The 21,440-nt window shown below is 36.7% G+C and overlaps 1 protein-coding gene across 2 annotated transcripts; it reads left to right on the forward strand.

Annotated features, from left to right (window-relative positions):
- Nucleotides 1-3,446: 3,446 nt before the first annotated feature.
- LOC113092634 (apolipoprotein L3-like) lies at nucleotides 3,447-20,497 on the forward strand. 2 transcript variants are annotated; one of them, XM_026258298.1, is made up of 4 exons: nucleotides 3,447-3,657; nucleotides 3,824-3,877; nucleotides 18,670-18,733; nucleotides 18,958-20,497. In XM_026258298.1, the coding sequence occupies exons 3-4, from the start codon at nucleotides 18,675-18,677 to the stop codon at nucleotides 19,952-19,954; spliced, it is 1,056 nt and encodes a 351-aa protein (XP_026114083.1). In that variant the 5' UTR covers nucleotides 3,447-3,657; nucleotides 3,824-3,877; nucleotides 18,670-18,674; the 3' UTR covers nucleotides 19,955-20,497. The 2 variants fall into 2 exon arrangements, with proteins under 2 accessions (XP_026114083.1, XP_026114085.1); XM_026258300.1 differs by lacking the exons at nucleotides 3,447-3,657; nucleotides 3,824-3,877 and having other exon boundaries at nucleotides 18,613-18,733.
- Nucleotides 20,498-21,440: the final 943 nt, after the last annotated feature.

Here is a 21,440-nt window from a genome sequence, read left to right on the forward strand (position 1 = left end):
AACAGCTCATTTGCATTTAAAGCAACGTATTTAACCACAGTACGTTTTGGCTCATACCCTAAAAGTGGCAATTTTAACAAGCTATAAAAAATTATCTGTGGTGTATTTTGAGCTGACACTTAACATATATGCGCTGGGGAAATCAGAGACTTATTTTATATATTGTAAAAAGGAGCATAATAGGTGACCTTTAATAATTTTGAAGACCCTGCGGACACCCTGTTAATAGTGGAAAACACACAAACACATATTTTTGAAAAATAATAAGTTTGAATGATAATATAAATATTGTTATTTGATCAAGAACCTCAGAATTATGTTTTGTTATATATATATATATATATATATATATATATATATGTGTGTGTGTGTGTGTGTGTGTGTGTGTGTGTGTGTGTGTGTGTGTGTGAGTATAATTAATTTAAACAACGTATTCATTTGTTGTTGTTTTTTAATCACAGCAACAATGGCGACATCAACCGACGGAGCAGCATGGATGAACCTCTCAATATGCTGTAAGAGAGTTGTTATGCATTATATTCACTTCATTCAGTGGATCAGATTCATTGGACATTTAATTATGCAGCATACAGAATCAAAGTAAACTAGAAGCTCCGTTTAATCAATATATAATAATTACATAATATGCTAACAATTACCATTCATTAAAAACTACATTCTACAATGTAGAAAAATAAATTATTTACTTTTATATTCTCTTTATATCTGATGTTATTCGTCATGAAGAGGAATTCATTGCACTCTATGAGAAACATTACCATGAACTCCAGGAGATCATACAGGGACTAAGTCAACTCCTGAATACATTTGAAAAAGACTTCAGACAGTATACTGAAGGGGCTAGAAATGGAAAAATAGTGGGAATACTAGGAGGGTTCACCACCGTTGCAGGATTAGCTTTAGCTCCATTTACTCTGGGAAATTCTGTTGCTGTTGCAGCCGTAGGGTCAGCTGTGGCCTTAGGTGGTGGAGTTAGTAATGGAGTCTCAAACTTCATGAAAATGCACGATCAGAAGAAATTAAAAGAAAACACCAAAACCAGACTTGAATTATTTCAGAAAAAAATCACCCCTATGACTGACATTCTGAAAGTCATTTGTGAACATATTTATAAAATACAGATACACTTTTAATAAATCACACAGTGATACCAGTGGTTTATTTAAATGTGCTGCTGGTGCCAGTGGAAAATCACGCTTCATACAGATAGATGACATTGGTGAAGTGGCTACACAGGCATCTAAAACTGGGCGTCACTGACTACAGCACTTACAGGAGTTTTTACAGACATTATCCTTGTGCTCGACATTCCCTCGGTTAACGAAGATGACAAGATACTCAATGACATGGACAAACTAGAAGGAAAATCACCAAATAAGTGTAAGTGAGATGGAGTCAAATGCTGGGAAATTCATTGTTGTAATGAACCAAGTCATTATTCGCCTACAGAACATCATGGATGAACTTAAGAAAACAAGAGACACAATTGAAAGTGGATGGCATTAATTTGACAAAATGAAACTGCCAACACAATGAAGATCTCAAATTCTTTGACAGAGGACAACTGCCTTCTTGCAACTAAAATCACATTGAATCTATAGGGTTGAAAATCAACAAAGAAGTTTGGTTTAAGTGCTGAAAGTGATCAGGGTCTGTAGCCCAATGTGCACACAGACTGTGCGCCTGCTAATAGTCACTCCTTTTGTCAGCAGTAATCTGCCGATAGGTCAGTTTCAATGTCTCAGATTTGGGTTTATAGTCACATGGTCAAAGAGGGGATAAAAGAAGATTGTATCTGTTACACTGTTTCTTTCCTTCGCTGATGATCTTTTCTAGGTCTTCTGTCCTCTATCTCTATCCCTCCTTCTCTCTTTCTCTCTCTCAGGTAACATTTCACACACATGCTGAGTAATTATGTTTTATTAGAGCTGGATAATATAACAAAAATGTAAATCTTGTTTAATTGAATGTTTTACCTTGATTATGATTAATGAATTTAATTTTTTTGCCCTCATACTTGATTGACCAAGTTTATATTGTAAATATCTTTGTGATTTAAAAATAACTAAAATAAACAAACTATTTCTGGTTATTGATTGCATTTTTGAACAACTGAAAAAACACAAACTGCTCGAAATGAAACCATCTTATGAAATAAATCACACAAAAAAATTTGTTTCACGTTGATATTAGAACACGAGTGAAATACATAAATAATATTTTGGCATTCACATAAAATGTGAATATGGAAACGTTTATGGAAACATTTTAGTTTTAGCCTAAATTAGTTTGTTTTGAGCTTTTTATATTTTTAATTCCTGTTCTTTTCTAAATACTTTTAATTTAAATGATTTGTTGTGGAGTGAGGAGGACTAAAATAGCCTAGCTATGTTTACAGTGTTTATTAATGTTTGTAAACATTTCGCGTCAGTGTTAGGCCTATTTATGAATGAAATAATTAAATTAGAATTATGGGGGTTTTATTCTCCCAAAACCGCAATTTTTATATGCGTAGTATATTTTAATCCTTTTTGAATGTTTAGATAAATTAATGAAAATAAATAAATAAATAAATAAATGACTTTTAAAACCATTAAACTGAGTGTATTAATCTGTCAAAATTCTTACTATGAGCATCCCTACTCGGTGTACATAATAACTTCTTTAGTTCATTGTGTAGTATTGTTTGCATAATGGTTGCATAACGTCTTCTGCAGTTTAGTTTCATTTTAAATGTCACATGATTTATAGGAATCAGATGAGCTTACAGCAAGCACTTTGTGTGCATATAAGAAAAATGTATCTATTTTTCTCTATTTAAAAAAAAACATATATAGATACTTTCAAAGATTGAACTTTACTGTAAGGTTATATATTTGTTAATGTGAGTTCTTCATTCATTGTTAATGCAAAAAATAATTATTTGTTTAACTAGCTCATACACTAGTTAGAATATGTTCTCATGCTTTAAAATATCATTAACCTTATAAATAATGGACAGTATTACTCACTTTAGGTCACCGAAAATGTACAAATGTCATTACTTAATTGTTGGGTTTCCATGTTTCATGGGGGCTTTGCATACACTTTTATAGTGTCCAAACTGTAAATTGCATCTCCTAACCCTAACTCTAATTGATACATTTTAAAAACGTGATCTCATCATTATTTACATTATTGACAAAATTAGTCCAGTAGTTCTTTTTAATTGGTAATTTATGAATTACAGTCACAATGAAGAACTAATTTCTTAACTTTTCTCTTGTATCCATGAAGAGGTTGCATGTGTGTGACACATCCTTGTTTGACAAACAAATCAGAAATGTATCAATGCTACTGAAAGCTTCTCTTTCATGAGAACTGCATCCTGCTTCTATGCAAAACTAAAATGCTTTTACTATTTTTATACACCCATGTTCCTACATAACACTTTGTTTGAAACTTTGTATTAGACGTGTTTTCCTCCTGTGTAAGCCACTTCAGACAAAAGTGTCTGTTAAAGAAATACACTTTAAATGCACATTTCTGAAAGAACTACACATACAGTATAGGAGTGTGTTCTATACTCGCCAGTTGGATTTGGTTCGGAGGGACGTATATCAGCTAAACATTATTCAGCCTCCAATTGGACTCCAGGTGTGTATAAATATTTGTACTTATATCTCTATCTTGCTTTCTTGAAATTATTTAACAGTGTTTACTATTCCTTCTAAACACATATAAATACATTGATTGTTTATGTGCAAATACTGCTGTACTGTTTTACAAGCACGTTTTTTTTTTTTTTTTTTTTGGTCAGCAGATAACAGTTGAGATCTTTTGTGAGGTTCAGTCCAGCTGCTGATACAGATTCCAGGTTGGCAAAATTTACATTTACAGTGTTTACATTAGAGTAAAATTACTTACATGTTGAAAGGTGAAGTAACCACCTTTGACAACCAACATCATTAAACAAATAAAGTTTTGTTAGTCTATTAGCGTTAATATTGTGTGATGTCTGTATAATTTTGGTTGTGTTTACTTTCTCAAACAACAGCATTATGGAATTTATAGGCTTTTTAAATTTAAGCATATTGAAGCATCTAAACATTGCAGTAAACTATGTGTCTTTGAAGGTCTCCAGTTTTCAGCATCACAGAACAAGTGTGTAAATCAGCAATTTTTATTGCTGTTATGTAATAACTTTTAAGACGTTTTGAGTATTTTATGTATGTTTTTATTGTTTAGTTATATATTGATTGATTTATTTTGAAAATAAATAAATTAATGCTTTAACTAATAATAAAGAAAACCATAAATAATCAAGCCTGTAAATTGTACTAGTTCATCCTCAATTACTAACAGGATCAGTAGTTCCTTGAGACTCTTGTATGAGGTCCTGGGTTCAATCCCCAGCATCTCCAAGCAGTGTTTAGGGGAGGTCGTGGCCTAATGGTTAGAGGGTTGGACTCCCAATCGAAAGGTTGTGAGTTCTAGTCTCGAGCCGGACGGAATTGTGGGTGGGGGGAGTGCATGAACAGCTCTCTCTCCATCTTCTATACCATGACTTAGGTGCCCTTGAGCAAGGCATCGAACCCCCAACTGCTCCCTGGGCGCCGCAGCATAAATGGCTGCCCACTGCTCCGGGTGTGTGCTCACAGTGTGTGTGTGTTCACTGCTCTGTGTGTGTGCATTTCGGATGGGTTAAATGCAGAGCACAAATTCTGAGTATGGGTCACCATACTTGGCTGAATGTCACTTCACTTCACTTTCTTATTCAGCACATTACTGCATACAGCACAACTTATTTTGATATTTAATCATTATACTGCCAACTTGTGATTCACTTACCCCATTTCCGCTCTTTCTTTCTTCCACAGAAAAAAAAAAAAAAAAAAAAAAAATATATATATATATATATATATATATATTATGAATTACAACCACACAGTATCATTCTAAGTAACAAAAATACCAAATAAAAGATACTATGCATTAGTGTTAGTATTAGTAACCCTACATTAGTAACCCTGGTTTACACTGTTAATGAAATTACTTCTGATAGTTTCAAGCATTTAAGGCAATTATAACTATTCACAAAAATTAAACTATAACTAGGCAATTACATTTAATAATTAATTATGGATTCAATGAACAATTATAGGAATTGTAGGGATAATCCTGTGATATGCATGTTATTTGGAAATTCTGATTTGTATTTTTCTTTTAATACAAATATATTATAAAACAATTTAATTATTTAACAAATGTAATCCTATCAAATAATGGCAAAATAAAATAATATCTGCACAGCAACAAAAATGTCGACAAAATTACATTAAAGGGGTGGTTCATTCTGGCAGTTTTAACAAACCCAGATAAACCCCACCCCCGGGAAAAAGGGGCGATGCCATGCTACTCTGCTTAAGAGAAGAGGAAGAGAAAACTAGAAGTGCACATAAAAATCTGTTCATATATGAATCGTGATTCTGTCGATTCTAACGATTCTAATGGATTCACAAGTTTCAAAATCAATGTTCTAAATGAGCGGTTCTTAATACTGTTCCTCTCATCCCACTGCTCTGCACACACTCTGCATCTCTCTGTCTCATTCAGCTCAGCTCCAACAATGAACTGTTCCAATTATACACTTATTTTCACACAGCTATGGCAAGCATTAATCATGGACACATGTTTCAGGACCTCTGCAATTCGACTGGGCATGCTCTCAATCAACTTCTGGGCCAAATCCTGACTCATAGCAACCCATTCTTTCATAATCACTTCTTGGAGTTTGTCAGAATTAGTGGGTTTTTGTTTGTCCACCCGCCTCTTGAGGATTGACCACAAGTTCTCAATGGGATTAAGATCTGGAGAGTTTCCAGGCCATGGACCCAAAATTTCAACATTCTGGTCCCCGAGCCACTTAGTTATCACTTTTGCCTTATGGCACGGTGCTCCATCCTGCTGGATAATGCATTGTTCTTCACCAAACTGTTGTTGGAATTTTGGAAGAAATTGCCATTCTTTATTCATGGCTGTGTTTTTGTGCAGAATTGTGAGTGAGCCCGCTCCCTCGGATGAGAAGCAACCCCACACATGAATGGTGTCAGGATGCTTTACTGTTGGCATGACACAGGACTGATGGTAGCGCTCACCTTTACTTCTCCGGACAAGCCTTTTTCCAGATACCCCAAACAATCGGAAAGGGGCTTCATAGGAGAATATGGCTTTGCCCCAGTCCTCAGCAGTCCATTCACTATACTTTCTGCAGAAGATCAATCTGTCCCTGATGTTTTTTTTTGGAGAGAAGTGGCTTCTTTGCTGCCCTTCTTGACACCAGGCCATCTTCCAAAAGTTTTGGCCTCACTGTGCATGCAGATGCGCTCACACCAGCCTGCTGCCATTCCTGAGCAAGCTCTGCACTGGTGGCACTCCGATCCCACAGCTGAATCCTCTTTAGGAGACGGTCCTGGCGCTTGCTGGACTTTCTTGGACGCCCTGAAGCCTTGTTTACAAGAATTGAACCTCTTTCCTTGAAATTCTTGATGAACCTATAAATTGTTGATTTAGGTGCAATCTTAGTAGCCACAATATCCTTGCCTGTGAAGCCATTTTTATGCAACGCAATGATGGCTGCACGAGTTTCTTTGCAGGTCACCGTGGTTAACAATGGAAGAACAATGATTTCAAGCATCATCCTCCTTTTAACATTGTCAAGTCTGCCATTCTAACCCAATCAGCCTGACATGATCTCCAGCCTTGTGCTCGTCAACATTCTCACCTGAGTTAACAAGACCATTACTGAAATGATCTCAGCAGGTCCTTTAATGACAGCAATGAAATGCAGTGGAAAGTTTTTTTGGCATTAAGTAAATTTTCATGGCAAAGAAGGACTATGCAATTCATCTGATCACTCTTCATAACATTCTAGAGTATATACAAATTGCTATTATAAAAAAGCAGCAACTTTTCCAATTTCCAATATTTATGTAATTCTCAAACTTTTGGCCACGACTGTACATCTTGCATGTCTGTCTTACCTGATGACCTTGGTTCAGTTCATGGATTGTTACTGTTTCAGCATAAAACTATGAACGAACATCGTTCTAGGAAAGGGCTGCTGAAGGGTGTGGCGCAAATAAAAAAATCCTACTAACTTTTATTTGTATCAGTCACTCCTCTCTCCCTTCTTTGATAATGTCTCCACTGCTAAATGAACACAATCCGTTAAGCACATCTTACCACCAAACACACTCATTCACATCCTTCTCTTCACTCTTTGAGGCAGAAGTCTCCAAACTCAATCTTTCTAATAATCCTTCTTGTCTGCTTGATCCTATTCCATCTCATCTCCTTCAAGCCATTTCTCCTGCAGTTGTACCTGCACTCACTCACATCATTAACACATCCCTGCACACTGGTGTTTATCCCTCATCATTTAGACATGCTCGTATAACTACACTACTTAAGAAACCCACCCTCAACCCATCTCTTTTAGAGAACTACAGACCAGTTTCCCTTCTTCCTTTCATTGCAAAAACACTTGAACGAGTCAAGTCTCTACCTTTCTCACAGAACAACCTCCTTTACAGTAACCAATCTGGCTTCAGAAGTGGACATTCAACTGAGACTGCCTTGCTCTCAGTTGTTGAAGCTCTAAGACTGGCAAGAGCGGAATGCAAATCTTCAGTACTCATCCTGCTTGATCTGTCCATTGCTTTTGACACCGTTAACCACCAGATCCTCCTATCAACCCTATTGGCAAAGGGCATCTCAGGATCCGCACTCCAGTGGTTTGAGTCTTACCTATCAGATAGGTCCTTCAAGGTAACTTGGAGAGGTGAGGTATCCAAGTCGTAACATCTAACTACTGGGGTGCCTCAGGGCTTAGTTCTTGGACCACTTCTCTTCTCTGTCTACATGGCATCACTAGGTTCTGTCATTTAGAAACATGGCTTTTCATACCACTGCTATGCTGGTGACACTCAATTTTACCTCTCATTTCATCCTGATGATCCGACAGTAGCTACTCGCATCTCAGATTGTCCAACAGACATTTCTTGCTGGATGATGGACCATCACCTTCAACTCAACCTTGCCAAGACAGAACTGCTTGTGGTTCCAAAAACACATCATTTCATCACAATTTCACCATCAAGTTAGACACATCAACCATAACTCCTTCAAAAACAGCTAGAAGCCTTGGAGTTATGATTGATGATCAGCTGATTTTCTCAGACCACATTGCTAAAAATGTCCAATCCTGCAGATTTGCTTTATTTTAACATCAAGAAGATCAAGCCCTTTCTTTCGGAACATGCTGCACAACTCCTTGTTCAAGCTCTTGTTCTGTCCAGGCTGGACTATTGCAATGCCATCTTGGCAGGTCTTCCAGACAGTTCTTTCAAACCTTTACAATTAATCCAGAACTCTGCAGCAAGATTAATTTTTAATGAGTTGAAAAGAATGCACGTCACACCTCTGTTTATCAATTTGCAGTGGCCTCCAATAGCGTCTCACTAGTGATGCACGGGTCGTCTCATAACCCGTAGGCCACGCAGGTAACCCACGGGTCGGGTTGGGGCAGGTTAAGAAATTGGCACTTTATTGCAGGGCGGGTCACTGAAAACTAAATTTTTTAAAATCCATTTATGTTGCATGGAATTTAGTGGTGGAAATTTTGATTCTTTCAAGAGATTCATTGATTTTCAGTTCGTTCAACAAAATGATTCATTCACTGATTCGTTCAGTGACCATTTCTTCATATTACACAAATACGCCAGCAGTTGGCGAAAAAGAGTGTCTTATGTGTTATGTCTTAAGTCGACTAATGTATTTACTTGTGACAAAAATGGATTTGGCTTTATTAAAATGTGTACATGATTGCATTAAATAAATAGTCTAAATAAATTGTTCAGATTAACAAAGCACAAGGTTTTATCTGCGATTAAGCGTGGTGTTATGTTCTGTAAGCGTATGTGCACCAATAACTACACTTTGTATATGCTGATTGCTGATCGAGATTTACATGCCTGGCCGAGTGACCCTGTATACTCATATTCATTTAATTCACGAACTTGAGTAACTCTTTTTGACAGGATGAAACAGCTCACAGAGCTGTTCACGAGCTGTGCATGCGCTGCGGTTGTGGAGGGAGGAACTTCAGTGAACGAGAAATTAGTCTTTTACTGTCTATGGTCAGTGGACTAGGTAAACAAGAAAGATTCGTTCACCTAAGAGATTTGTTCACAAACGAACCATCATAGTGCAATTACCTATAGCCTATATTGATAAGGTTACGATACGAAGGTCTAAGTAGCAACGTAACTTCCGTGATGTCCCCGATGCGCGGGGCGGGTCAGGTAATTTTACTTTACTTGCGGGGCAGGCTGGGGTGGGCCAAATAATTTTATAAAAGCGGGACCCGCGGGTCGGGGTTTTTTCCAACCCATGGGTCCTGCTTTTATGAAATTATTTGTGCATCACTACTTCTCACGTAAAATTCAAGGCATTAATTTTTGCCTACAAAACCACCACTGGCTTTGCACTCCATTACCAAAATTAATTACTTCAGACTTATGTGCTTACAGAATGTTCTGCAAGTGAACAGTGCATTTTCGAACATTCTAACACTAGCTTGCTCTTCTCTTTTTCTATTTAACTTCTGTTTTATTTTTAATTATATAATAATAATAATAATAAAAACTTGATATGTGTACTACGTTAAAGGTGACATATCATGAAAATCTGATTTTTCCAGGTTTTAAGTGCTATAATCAGGTCCCCAGTGCATCTACCAACCAAGGAAACTTAAAAAAAGATTAATCCCCAGTAACTTTGTTTTGGTAAGCCTTTTTCTGTGAGCGTCTGAAAAAAGGAGCGCGTCTGATGTTGCTCCTCTAGTGATGTTGCAAAAGGATCTCGTTATATGACTGACCCTTAAAGCTGCGGTAGGTAACTTTTGATGCTCTAGCGGTTAATAAACAGAACTGCTTGCGTCTTGCAGAAGAACATCGTAGCCGGAGCTACTTCTCTCTGTTTATGTCTATGAAGAATCACAAAGGTACTGGGTTACTCCACAGCGGTGCCCCCGAAGCAATCTAAAATAGTCCGAATATAAACACTTATTATAGGTGCACCCTAGTGATTCAGGACAAGCTAAAAACACGGTTTGGAAAATGGATTCATGGTGTACTTGCTTATTATATCCATTTTTCTACATTTTGAACACAAACAAAGTTACGGACCGCAGCTCTGATTGGTTGTTTTTTACCGGGAGCGATTTCTGCAAATGGCAATAGGAGCACTGGGAGGAGCCAGAGGAGCTTGATTTTTTTCACAGATTATCTGTCTCATATTCTACTGTCAGGACATAATGACAGGTTTAACAAATATGTAAAAAATATACTTTTACAAAAGTTACCTACTGCAGCTTTAATCTGTAAGTATCTACCCAATGGCATTGTCATTTGATTTCACCAGCGACAATGGTGTACCAGCTCTAATGTCATTGTAAAAGTTCAAGCTGAGCAAAACATGCTAACCGTTCTTTCTTTGGCTGCACAGACAAGCACAGAACACGGTTTAGAGCAAGTAGCCCAGAGTGCAGTCTGGACGATGGGGCGGGGCGACACGTTGGTTTATGATTAAGATGAGCTTATTGGTGTACAGATGAGTGACGATTTCACAGCTTATTGGTATAGAGAATTATGACGCTGTGAGCAGGACTGGAATGCGGAAGTAGACACTCGGATGAATAAACGTTTTATATAAATTAAAAAGCGAATATAAATGTTGTGTTTTTGCATTTATTGTTGCGTTTCCACAACATCCCGTATGAATACAAAGAGTTGTTGATTATGACGAACAGAATAGAAATAAATGGTCTACTCCCTCAATGGCTGTAGACGCTACCTCGGCATTACTCGCTGGTTTTTTAAAATGACACGGCAATATAATGCGAAGTATGGTTATGTAGATAGTCATGGAGTACCTTGATTTATATATTCAAATTATATATATATATATATATATATATATATATATAAATGTATATATATATATATATTAGTGCTGTCAAAATTAGCGCGTTAACGCATTCGATTAATTTGAAATATTTAACGCGTTAAAAAAAAATAACTCAATTAACGCGGTTGCAGTTTTTTTTATTTCCAGTTGTGGCCTATGTGTGTTCAACGTGCAAAGAAATATGGATAAGACCAAGGAAGGACTTTTAGACGGAAAGTTTCAGTATAAAACTCTGCCGGATTACTCTTCAGTCTGCCACAAGAAACATTACTCTTCATTTAGTCTGCCACAAGAAACAGCAACATTAAAATCATGAACTCAAATGTCATTGTTAAAAAAAAAAAAAAAAAAAAAACAATGACTGTAACAGTGCGTAAATCAGACCTTTCTGTAACGCTAACGTTAATAAGCTTAAACGAAAATAACGAAATAATTGTGTAGCGGATAGGGGTGTAACGGTTCACAAAATTCACGGTTCGGTTCGATACGATACACTGATGTCACGGTTCGGTTCGGTTCGGTTCAATACGTTTTAGATACAGCAAAATGTAAAAACATCTCAACTTTTCAGAATGCCGCAAGCGCACCGCGGGTCATGTGACAAGAACCAACCAATCAGCTTCATCCTTTCCCGTAACAACGTTGAGAGCTCAGCCAAGATGAAGGAACAGCTGATCATAGTTGTATATGGATTGCAATTTTGAAATAAATTCAGTAGCAGAGCTACTGCAAGCGATTTTTAGAGCTGCAAATCCATTTATCCTTCGCTGAAATTTCCGCGTCTCATGGAGAGAGCATGTCATTGTTGCTTGGCAAAGACAGACACCTCATGAGCGCTTCTGCCCGAGCGCTTTGGAAAGGAGGAGAAAGACGCGCTTAGCGTTTTCCATGCGTTTTTAGGAGCGATATGTGAACGGCCCCTAAGGCGCTCGCTCACTCAGCACGCGCTGAAGGCTCGTTGCAAAATGTCGAATGCCTTTAACAGACCAGAAATATAAGATCCTAAAATAACCAACAGGTCTGGTGTTTGGGTTGGATTCGCTGTAAGCTATAGTGTCTAAATGCTGCAGGGATAGTTTGCTGCGTGCATGTTTCTCCTTTTTTTCGTCTTTTCCCAGATAGTACTGACGCATATATCCCAGATATTCCCGCTGTTTTTTTTTTTTTTTTTTGTAATCCCGCTGGTGTACCCTGTCATGTTGCAGATGCGACATACCGTTGTTTTTTTATCCACCACTCTCTTGCCATCACCATTATAGCTTAAAGGGAATCCAAAGTGCACCCAAACACCAGACCTGTTGGTTATTGGAGGATCTTCTCATTTCTAGTCTGTTAAACGCATTGGCTATTTTGCAACGAGCCTTCAGCGCGTACTGAGTGAGCGAGCGCCTGCTGAGTAGCCTAACATAAACATATAAGATGGTGTTTTTTTCTTCTTCGGGAGTGTCAGGGGCGTTGCCTGTTACGTTGTTTGGGTTATTGGGCTACCTTGTTGAACGCATATCATTATATTTCTTTCTCTCTCTTTTTTTTTTTTTTTCAAATATAATTAATTACTCCAACGAACCGTTCGGTATACATAATGCGTACCGCGTACCGAACCGAAAGCGTCGTACCGAACGGTTCAATACGAATACGCGTATCGTTACACCCCTAGTAGCGGAGTATTTTTTGTACACAGTGCCGCGAACTGTCAATCACTCCTGTACGCGTGCATCACTGTCCTCCTCAGCTGCAGCAACTTGCGCTCTCTCTCTTCATCAAGCTTTAAAACAAAAAGGGGACAAAAAGATCATATTGTCTTTGTGCATAGGCTATAGATTAATTAGATAAATGAATATCTAAATGTGTGCCTTGCCGTCTACTGTATTTTTTTAGAACTTAGAAAAAAGATGCTGCACCCAATGAACAGCCAGCGGGGGGCTGCAGGACGACTCAACCTCCGCAGACAGTTTTTAATGTTTATCAGACAATAAATACTCAAGATTTTGCTTTAGCATAACTCACAACGAGTTTCACACACCTTCTCCGGCCACGTTGAGTTGTTGACACTTAACAGTGGGAAAAGCGACACATGCGCTATTCACTTGTATAATTTAAGGGTGAATGGGTAATGTAGTTTCTGCTCTGGGTGGGATGAATTAGGAAGCTTGCATTGTGAAGGGTGCTCTGAAAATCGGCAGTGCAGGTAAAAGATTAAAACCTCTATTAAAACAGATGTCCAAATGAGCGTACCGGTACGCTAAAAGCACGTTCTGGGCGCACGGAGAGGTGGTGGTACGCTCAAGAGCTATATTTGGAAGTGGCGGTACTGAGTACCGGTGCGTACTGGCCCACTTAAAGCACTGGCAATGACTATACTTTGGAATTTTTTTGCAGTCCACTTAGAATTCAACATGGAAATCATTTTTGTTTTTTATTGGCATTGATTGTTTTGAAATTCAAATGGTACTTACATGCCTGTGTTTTTATTTCTGTAATAAATATGGCTTTCAAGCCAACAGTTAATTTGGAGGATATTGATGGTTTATTGCAGGTATGTTGTTTACCTGAGAAAATCTGTGTTACAAGTTAAAAAAAAATTCCAATAAACAATCATATTTTGAATTTAAATAGTTTCTTTGTCTTGAGTTTACATTAATTATTTACATTTTACATTTACATATCCAAAAAGTTTCAGTCTTTTAATTGCGATTAATTAGTTAATTTTTTTAATCGATTGACAGCACTAATATATATATATAAATGTATATATATATATGTATATAAATGTGTGTGCATATATATATATATATATATATATATATATATATATATATATATATATAAATATATATATATATATATATATATATATATAAATGTGTGTGTGTGTAACAAATTGTCTCTGAACGTCACCTATAATATACTGAACAGTCCCTTAGCCCCTACGAAAATTTACCATGGTTCTGCTACAAAAACTTTAGTTAAACTATGGTGTTTTTATAATTACAGCACATGGTAATTAATATGCCAACAAATAATTTTTACTACAATAAATCCATGGTTACTTTTTGCAAGGAAGGAACTATACAGGTTCTAAAGAACTTGCCCAAAAACAGTTTTCTGAACTGCACTACTGAAAACCTCATTAATCCTGAATTTATTTAGTTACCCGCTTCTATATAAAAACATAATACATTTAATCACCCCTTTAAACACTTTATAAAATCATTGGTAATTGAAATATTACATCGAATTGTCACAACTAAATTAAGAATTCATTATGAGCAATGCATAGCAAATGATTTTACCATCAAATATGAGAAACCTTAAAGAATGATAGAATGATGTAAATGACTGAAACCTGTTGTCATGCACGTGTTTGCCATAGCTTTTTTATTAAAACATTATACACTGCAAAGTTTAACTTTAAATGACATCAATTAATAAATCAAAACCAACTTATCTCAGTTCATTCTCTATTTCCCTTCAATGAACTTAACACACAAATGTGTTTCAGTCCTTGGAACAAAATCCAGTGTAAACAAAAGCCTAGAAGATCACCACGCCGGCCTCTTCCCTGTACCCTGGTGGGTTAAACTTGAAAAGGGCTCTGCACTGCAAGCGTTCCTGGTGCTGTACATCCGTCTGAACTCGTTCCGAGAGACAGGAGGACAATTCTTATAACTTCCCTGAGGATTTCCAGGGGAAGCTGTTGAATCAAAAACATACATAGGTTTATTTATACATGTATATAAAAGTTATTAAACATTTTATAAACACTGAATACAGACAACCTTGCTTTAAACAAACTCTATAGATTGTCACAACTGCATACTCATTCTTTTATAATAACACTAATAAAATGTTAATATATACAGTAATGTGCAGAAGTATTAGGCATTTTAGTATCTTCACATTGAAAAAAATAGTTTTAAGCCAATTATTTATATCTTTTGCTGTAGTGTGTCAGGTTTATATATTAGTTTACATTTCCACACATTCATTTTACCAGTAATTGTATTAATCCAGTGAGATATTTGAATATATTTGTATGCATGATCCACATGAAGATCTTTTACATTGAATATAAATATTTCTGTCTTATATGTTGAACAAAAACCACATTAGATCACAAACAGAAGTTATTTAAAACACTCGCTGCTGTCTGAAAATGAATTAAGCTGAAATGTTTTTAAATGTCTTTGATGCTGATGTTAACTGATAGCTATATATTAAATAATCCACAGTGCTGACCAATATAGTACTTGTACATAATCGCAATTTCATATCTGAACAACTATGTAGCTGTAATAAATAAAATACCTCTGCATGTACACACATGTAATTATTAGCTCTTAATGAATGTATGTGCACAAATAACCTGCTTTGCTGGACTCTGCCTGAAGACATGGTGAATGGTGAAGTTCCTCCCCTCAGTGGTTGAGCTCTAAAAGAACAAATGTCAAGAGGCAGGTATATTGCTAGATATAGTACAGAGTAACGTTTCATGTAGCAACATTCAAACAGCTACATACATTTGTGGAGTGAAGCTGTCCAGGAGAACAGAACACCACCACCACCTGATAATGTCATCCTGAAAAATAATAATAATAATAATAATAATATACCCACAATAATCATGCATGTCTGTTAAAATAACTTGACAAATGTAATGGCATACCTCTGTAAAATCAAACCTAAGAACTAAAGCCATGTACAGAGTGTACTGTTACAATCCACAAAGAACAATAAAACAAGCAATTTATAACAATTATTAACAATAACTATTCAAATTTAGCATACCATGGATAAATAAGTGATCAAACATCGCATTTAATATTATAAGATATTTACACAACCACTTTTACTCACCTCATGCAATCAACGTGGAATAGCGTTATTACTCTGCTGCTGCAGTTGCCACCGTTCTGTTTGTTTCAACGCAAACTGCCCCCTGCTGGCTCGGAGCAAAATGTCAAAGGCGGGGAAAACAAATATGGGCGGGGCGACACGTGTCGTTCCGCCTCGAAGTGTCGCCCCACCCCATCGTCCAGACTGCACTCTGGGGTTACTCGTTTAGAGTCCCAGCCTCAGAGGAGACAAGAGAGCAGTGGATTTATTGATTTATTTACTGGATATTTCTGCCACATGGATCTAAAAATAAACATGCAATTTATTTCCCAGCTGTTTACCTTCACAGACATAACTTACTGTTTTTGAAACTTGTGTGTTTTCAACATAAATAATTCATGTGTGTGAATGAGAACTTAGTTTAGTACTCGGATGCTATCACAGCCACTTTTTGTCTGTGTGCTTCTGATGTGTGTACTCAGAAAACCGTAATATAAAAATGTTAAACTAATATGGTTATAAAAAAAAATGAATGATTTCAGCATGATATACATGATAATCAGAACCAAAACAGATGTTTTTAGCAGGTCTGAGCTGTAATGCTGCAGCTCTATTCTGGAAAAGGGGGTGGTGGCAGCAGCTTATTTGCATTTAAAGAGACAGGCACAAAAAAAAAGCTTGTTTCTTCTTCCACTCAAAATAGACATATTTAAAATAATATAATAAATGATCTGTGGGGTATTTTGAGCGGAAACTTCACAGACACCTTCTGGGGACACCAGAGACTTATATTACATATTGTAAAAAGGGGCATAATATGCTTCCTTTAAACTAACTGAGACTTATTATAACACTTGCATATCATTGCTCTTTTATTGATTTTTATTGCTTCCATTGTCCTCATTTGTAAGTCGTTTTGGATAAAAGCATCTGCTTATTAACTTACATGTAAAACTAGATTTTCTCAGCCATCTACAGTTGTTATGGATTGCTCTGAGCTTTGACTCGAGTGTGTTGAAAACTGTTCTGTAGGCTTCTTTACAGGCCTGACTTTAAGGACAAGCTAGAGTCTTGTGTTCTTTGTCTCAAGAAGCTTCTGGATCTCAGAATCATTCTCATCAAACCAATTACGGCTGAAAAGATTCCTCAAGTAACTCAAATACAAAAAAATCATTGAGGCAAATGTTTTGCCTTGAGGCATTTATAAGATTCCCAATGCACACAAACTTCACAGAATACAGAGTGCCCTGTTGGTTACAGTGTTTACTTCCTTTTTAATTAGATTTGTATCAAATATTGTGTATATACATACATACATATATATATATATATATATATATATATATATATATATATATATATATATATATATATATATATTGGGGGTGTAAAGATACGCGTATTCGTATTGAACCGTTCGGTACAAGGCTTTCAGTTCGGTACGCGGTACGCATTATGTATACCGAACGGTTCGTTGGACTAATTAATTATATTTGAAAAAAAAAAAAAAAAGAGAAATATAATGATATGCGTTCAACAAGGTAGCCCAATAACCCAAACGACGTAACAGGCAACGCCCCTGACACTCCCGAAGAAGAAAAAAACACCATCTTATATGTTTATGTTAGGCTACTCAGCAGGCGCTCGCTCACTCAGTACGCGCTGAAGGCTCGTTGCAAAGTGGCCAATGCGTTTAACAGACCAGAAATAGAAGATCCTCCAATAACCAACAGGCAGGAATACTTGAAACATGTCAACTCAATTACGCCGACATCACCTTATTGTGTCAGTATCTGGGAAAAGACGAAAAAAAGGAGAAACATACACGCAACAAACTATCCCTGCAGCATTTAGGCCGACATTTCCAACTGATTCAAACAGGGCAAAAGACATCACCGCGGCGATCGGTAGGCTTCATTTACGTTATAGCCACGGATATGAGACCTTACTATTTACCATTCATTCATCATCACCATTATAGCTTACAGGGAATCCAAACTGCACTCAAATACCAGAGCTGTTGGTTATTGGAGGATCTTCTTTTTCTGGTCTGATAAATGCATTAGACATTTTGCAACGAGCGTTCAGCGCGTGCTGAGTGAGCGAGCGCCTTAGGGGCCGTTCACATATCGCGCCTAAAAACGCGTGAAAAACGCTAGTTGCGCCGCTTTCTCCTCCTTTCCAAAGTGCTCGGGCAGAAGCGCTCATGAGGCATCTGTCTTTGCTAAGCAACGATGATGTGCTGCTCTCCATGAGACGCGGAAATTTCAGCAAAGGATAAATGGATTTGCAGCTCTAAAAATCGCTTGCAGTAGCTCTGCTACTGAATTTATTTCAAAATTGCAATCCATATACAACTATGATCAGCTTTTCCTTCATCTTGGCTGTGCTTTCAACGTTGTTACAGGAAAGGATGAAGCTGATTGGTTAGTTCTTGGCACATGACCCGCGGTGCGCTTGCGTCATTCTGAAAAGTTGAGATGTTTTTACATTTTGCTGTATCTAAAACGTACCGAACCGAACCGAACCGACATCAGTGTATTGTATCGAACCGAACCGTGAATTTTGTGAACCGTTACACCCTTAATATATATATATATATATATATATATATATATATATATATATATATATACATATATATATGCATATGCGTGTCTTTTTTATGCTTTGTCTCTTAAGGTACAGGTATGTTTATTTTACACAATTATTTTTTATCCATTTTTAATGGAGTTTCTTAAATATTAATTGAAATAAAAAATGTATAGTACAGATAATGTACTTGTGTTTTCTTAATCACAGCAACAATGGCGTTATCCACTCACCACCGCAGATGCAAAAACATGGATGAAACTCTCGATATGCTGTAAGACAGTTCTTGTGCATTATCTTCACTTCATTCAGTGCATCAGATTCATTGGTTGTTTAAACAAAAATGTGAACATTTTATTATGTAGTATAAAGAATGAAACTCAGTTTTATCAACACATAACAAGTACCCCATATGCTAATAATTACCATTCATAAAAAAGTATATTACAAATGGTATAATATATAATAATACATTCTTAATTTTTATATTCTCTTTAGATATGATGTTATTCGTCATGAAGAGGAATTCATTGCACTCTATAAGAGACATTACCCTGAACTTCAGGAGAACATACAGGGACTGAGACAACTCCTGAATACATTTGAAAAAGACTTAAGACAGTATACTGAAGGTGCTAGAAATGGAGGAATAGTGGGAATAGTAGGAGGGGTCACCACCATTGCAGGATTAGCTTTAGCTCCATTTACTCTGGGGGCTTCTGCTGCCGTCGCAGGTGTAGGGTCAGTAATTGCCTTAGGTGGTGGAATTAGAAGTGGAGTCTTAAACTTCATGAAAATGTGCAATCAGAAGAAATTCATTCAAAAGGCCAAAACTAGACTTGAAGAATTTCAGAAAAAAATCATCCCTATTACTGACATTCTAAGTGTCATTTCTAAAAAATTTAATGAAATTCTGAAGCACTGTAATAAACCAGAGGATATCAATGGTTTATTTAAATATGCTGCTGGTGTTGGTGGAATATTATGCTTCATACAGATAGATCACATTGGTGAAGTGGCAGCACAGGCATCTAAAACTGTGCGTCTGACTACAACACTTACAGCATTTTTTGCTGGAATTAGCCTTGTGCTTGACATTCTCTCTGTTATTGAAGATAACAAGACACTCGATGACATGGACAAACTAGCAAGAAATCGCCAAATAAGTGTAAGTGGGATGGAGTCAAAAGCCGGGAAATTCATTGTTGAAATGTGGAAAGTCATTAATCAGCAACATATCGTCATGGATGAACTTAAGAAAACAAAAGACACAATTGCAAGAGAGCTGGTTCTAATTAAAAACGAAATTGCAAGAAGACGGGATGTAAACAAAGATACAAAAATAATAAAACACAATCTAATTAGGGCGCAAGCACCATGTAACAAGGAGTCTGTTGAAATTGCTGTGATTATTAGGGCCCGAGCACCTCTTGGAATTGCTCTGTTTCTTCTTCTTGTTCTTTTTCTTTTTCTGCAAAATTATGAACATTTTTGAGGGCCTAAACGTGCTCGAAAACTCATGAAACTTTGCACACACACCAGAAGTTGAGAATATGTACATCTGATATAGGTTTCAGAAGTGGTGTGTGCCCCTCCCACTACAGAACCATTTTATCCACAAGGTTTCTACTTGTGGGAGTTTCTCCACTTCGGGAGAGCATCAGCGCCGTGGATCATTTCATATAGTTACCAGCTAATATAAACATTAAAGACTTGTAAAATAATTTTTGAGTGTTTGAAATAACTAAATCCGATGTAGATTACAATCAACAAAGCAGAAATATGCAATGCAAAAGACTATGCATGCATTACCATGGAAAAAAATATGACTGCCTGAATAAAGTGATGTATTTATTTATTTACTTATTTTATCTGTAAAGGAGCCTTCTCTCTTTATACCTTATGTTCATATTTAGCTCTGCGTATGTTATAAATCAATAACCTAGTTTTTGTTCAGGAGCTTTCTCTGTTTTTTTAAATGAAAATATAACAATTTATTGGGACTGGAGAGACTGCTCTACACTTTCTTTGACTACAAATAAACAGGAACAGACTGAATAATAAGCTGTGTGTGTCTTTTTTTTTGTTAAATAATGGGAAATACCAATTTATGTCTGTGTGAATAATTATCAGTCCAGACACAAACTAATCAATTAAGCATTTGTTATTGTAAAACTGGTAAAACACTTTGGTTTTAAATCTTTCAGAAAACATGCAAACAAACAGCCACTTTTATCATGTTCATTTAGTGATCTTGCTAGTTCCAGTGATTTATTTCTGATCACTTTTCTTTGTTGGTGAAATGATGGGCTTTGTTCTTGTTGTTCCAGGTCCAAAGCTATTAGCGCCACCTACTAAAAGAATTTACTCGCACTGGCCCCTCAGTGGAAACGACCTGAAAAACACTTAGCCTCTTTGCTAATTAGCACACAAAATACCATTGGTATACTCCTTCCACCATCTGTACTGAGAACTGTACCCAAGTTCTTTTTTACAGTGGCACCCCTGGAAACAGATGGATTACAATGTGATTTTTCTAAAACAAAGTGTCTGACAAAACATTAAGGCAAACAAACGGACACTAAATACTACACAAATGAAGAAGTCTAAGTTGTTATAGAAATGGAAGCTTTAGCTTAAGTTCTGCCAGGAAGACTCAATTACTTCGTCACTAATTACCTTCATCATTATCCAATCACATCTTTATACTTTGGTATAAAAGATCGTACTTACACATGTTTGAATTCGCAGATGCCAACGTGATAAACTCCACCCTCCCCACCACCACCAGGATGGTCCTGTCCTTACCTTCCAGGGGGGTCGGCTGCGCCCCTGCCTTCATCTTCAGGCAGGAAATGCAGGTCAGCTGCCCTCGGATTACGAACCATGGACGGGGCCTTCTGTAACAGATTAAAAATCTATTAAATTGTAAATTTAGTTTCCCAGCCACACCAACACAGAGAGAAAGACACAAAAAATCT

Source organism: Carassius auratus, unplaced genomic scaffold, assembly GCF_003368295.1.
Source record: "Carassius auratus strain Wakin unplaced genomic scaffold, ASM336829v1 scaf_tig00214697, whole genome shotgun sequence".
In the NCBI taxonomy this organism is placed as follows: Eukaryota; Metazoa; Chordata; class Actinopteri; order Cypriniformes; family Cyprinidae; genus Carassius; species Carassius auratus.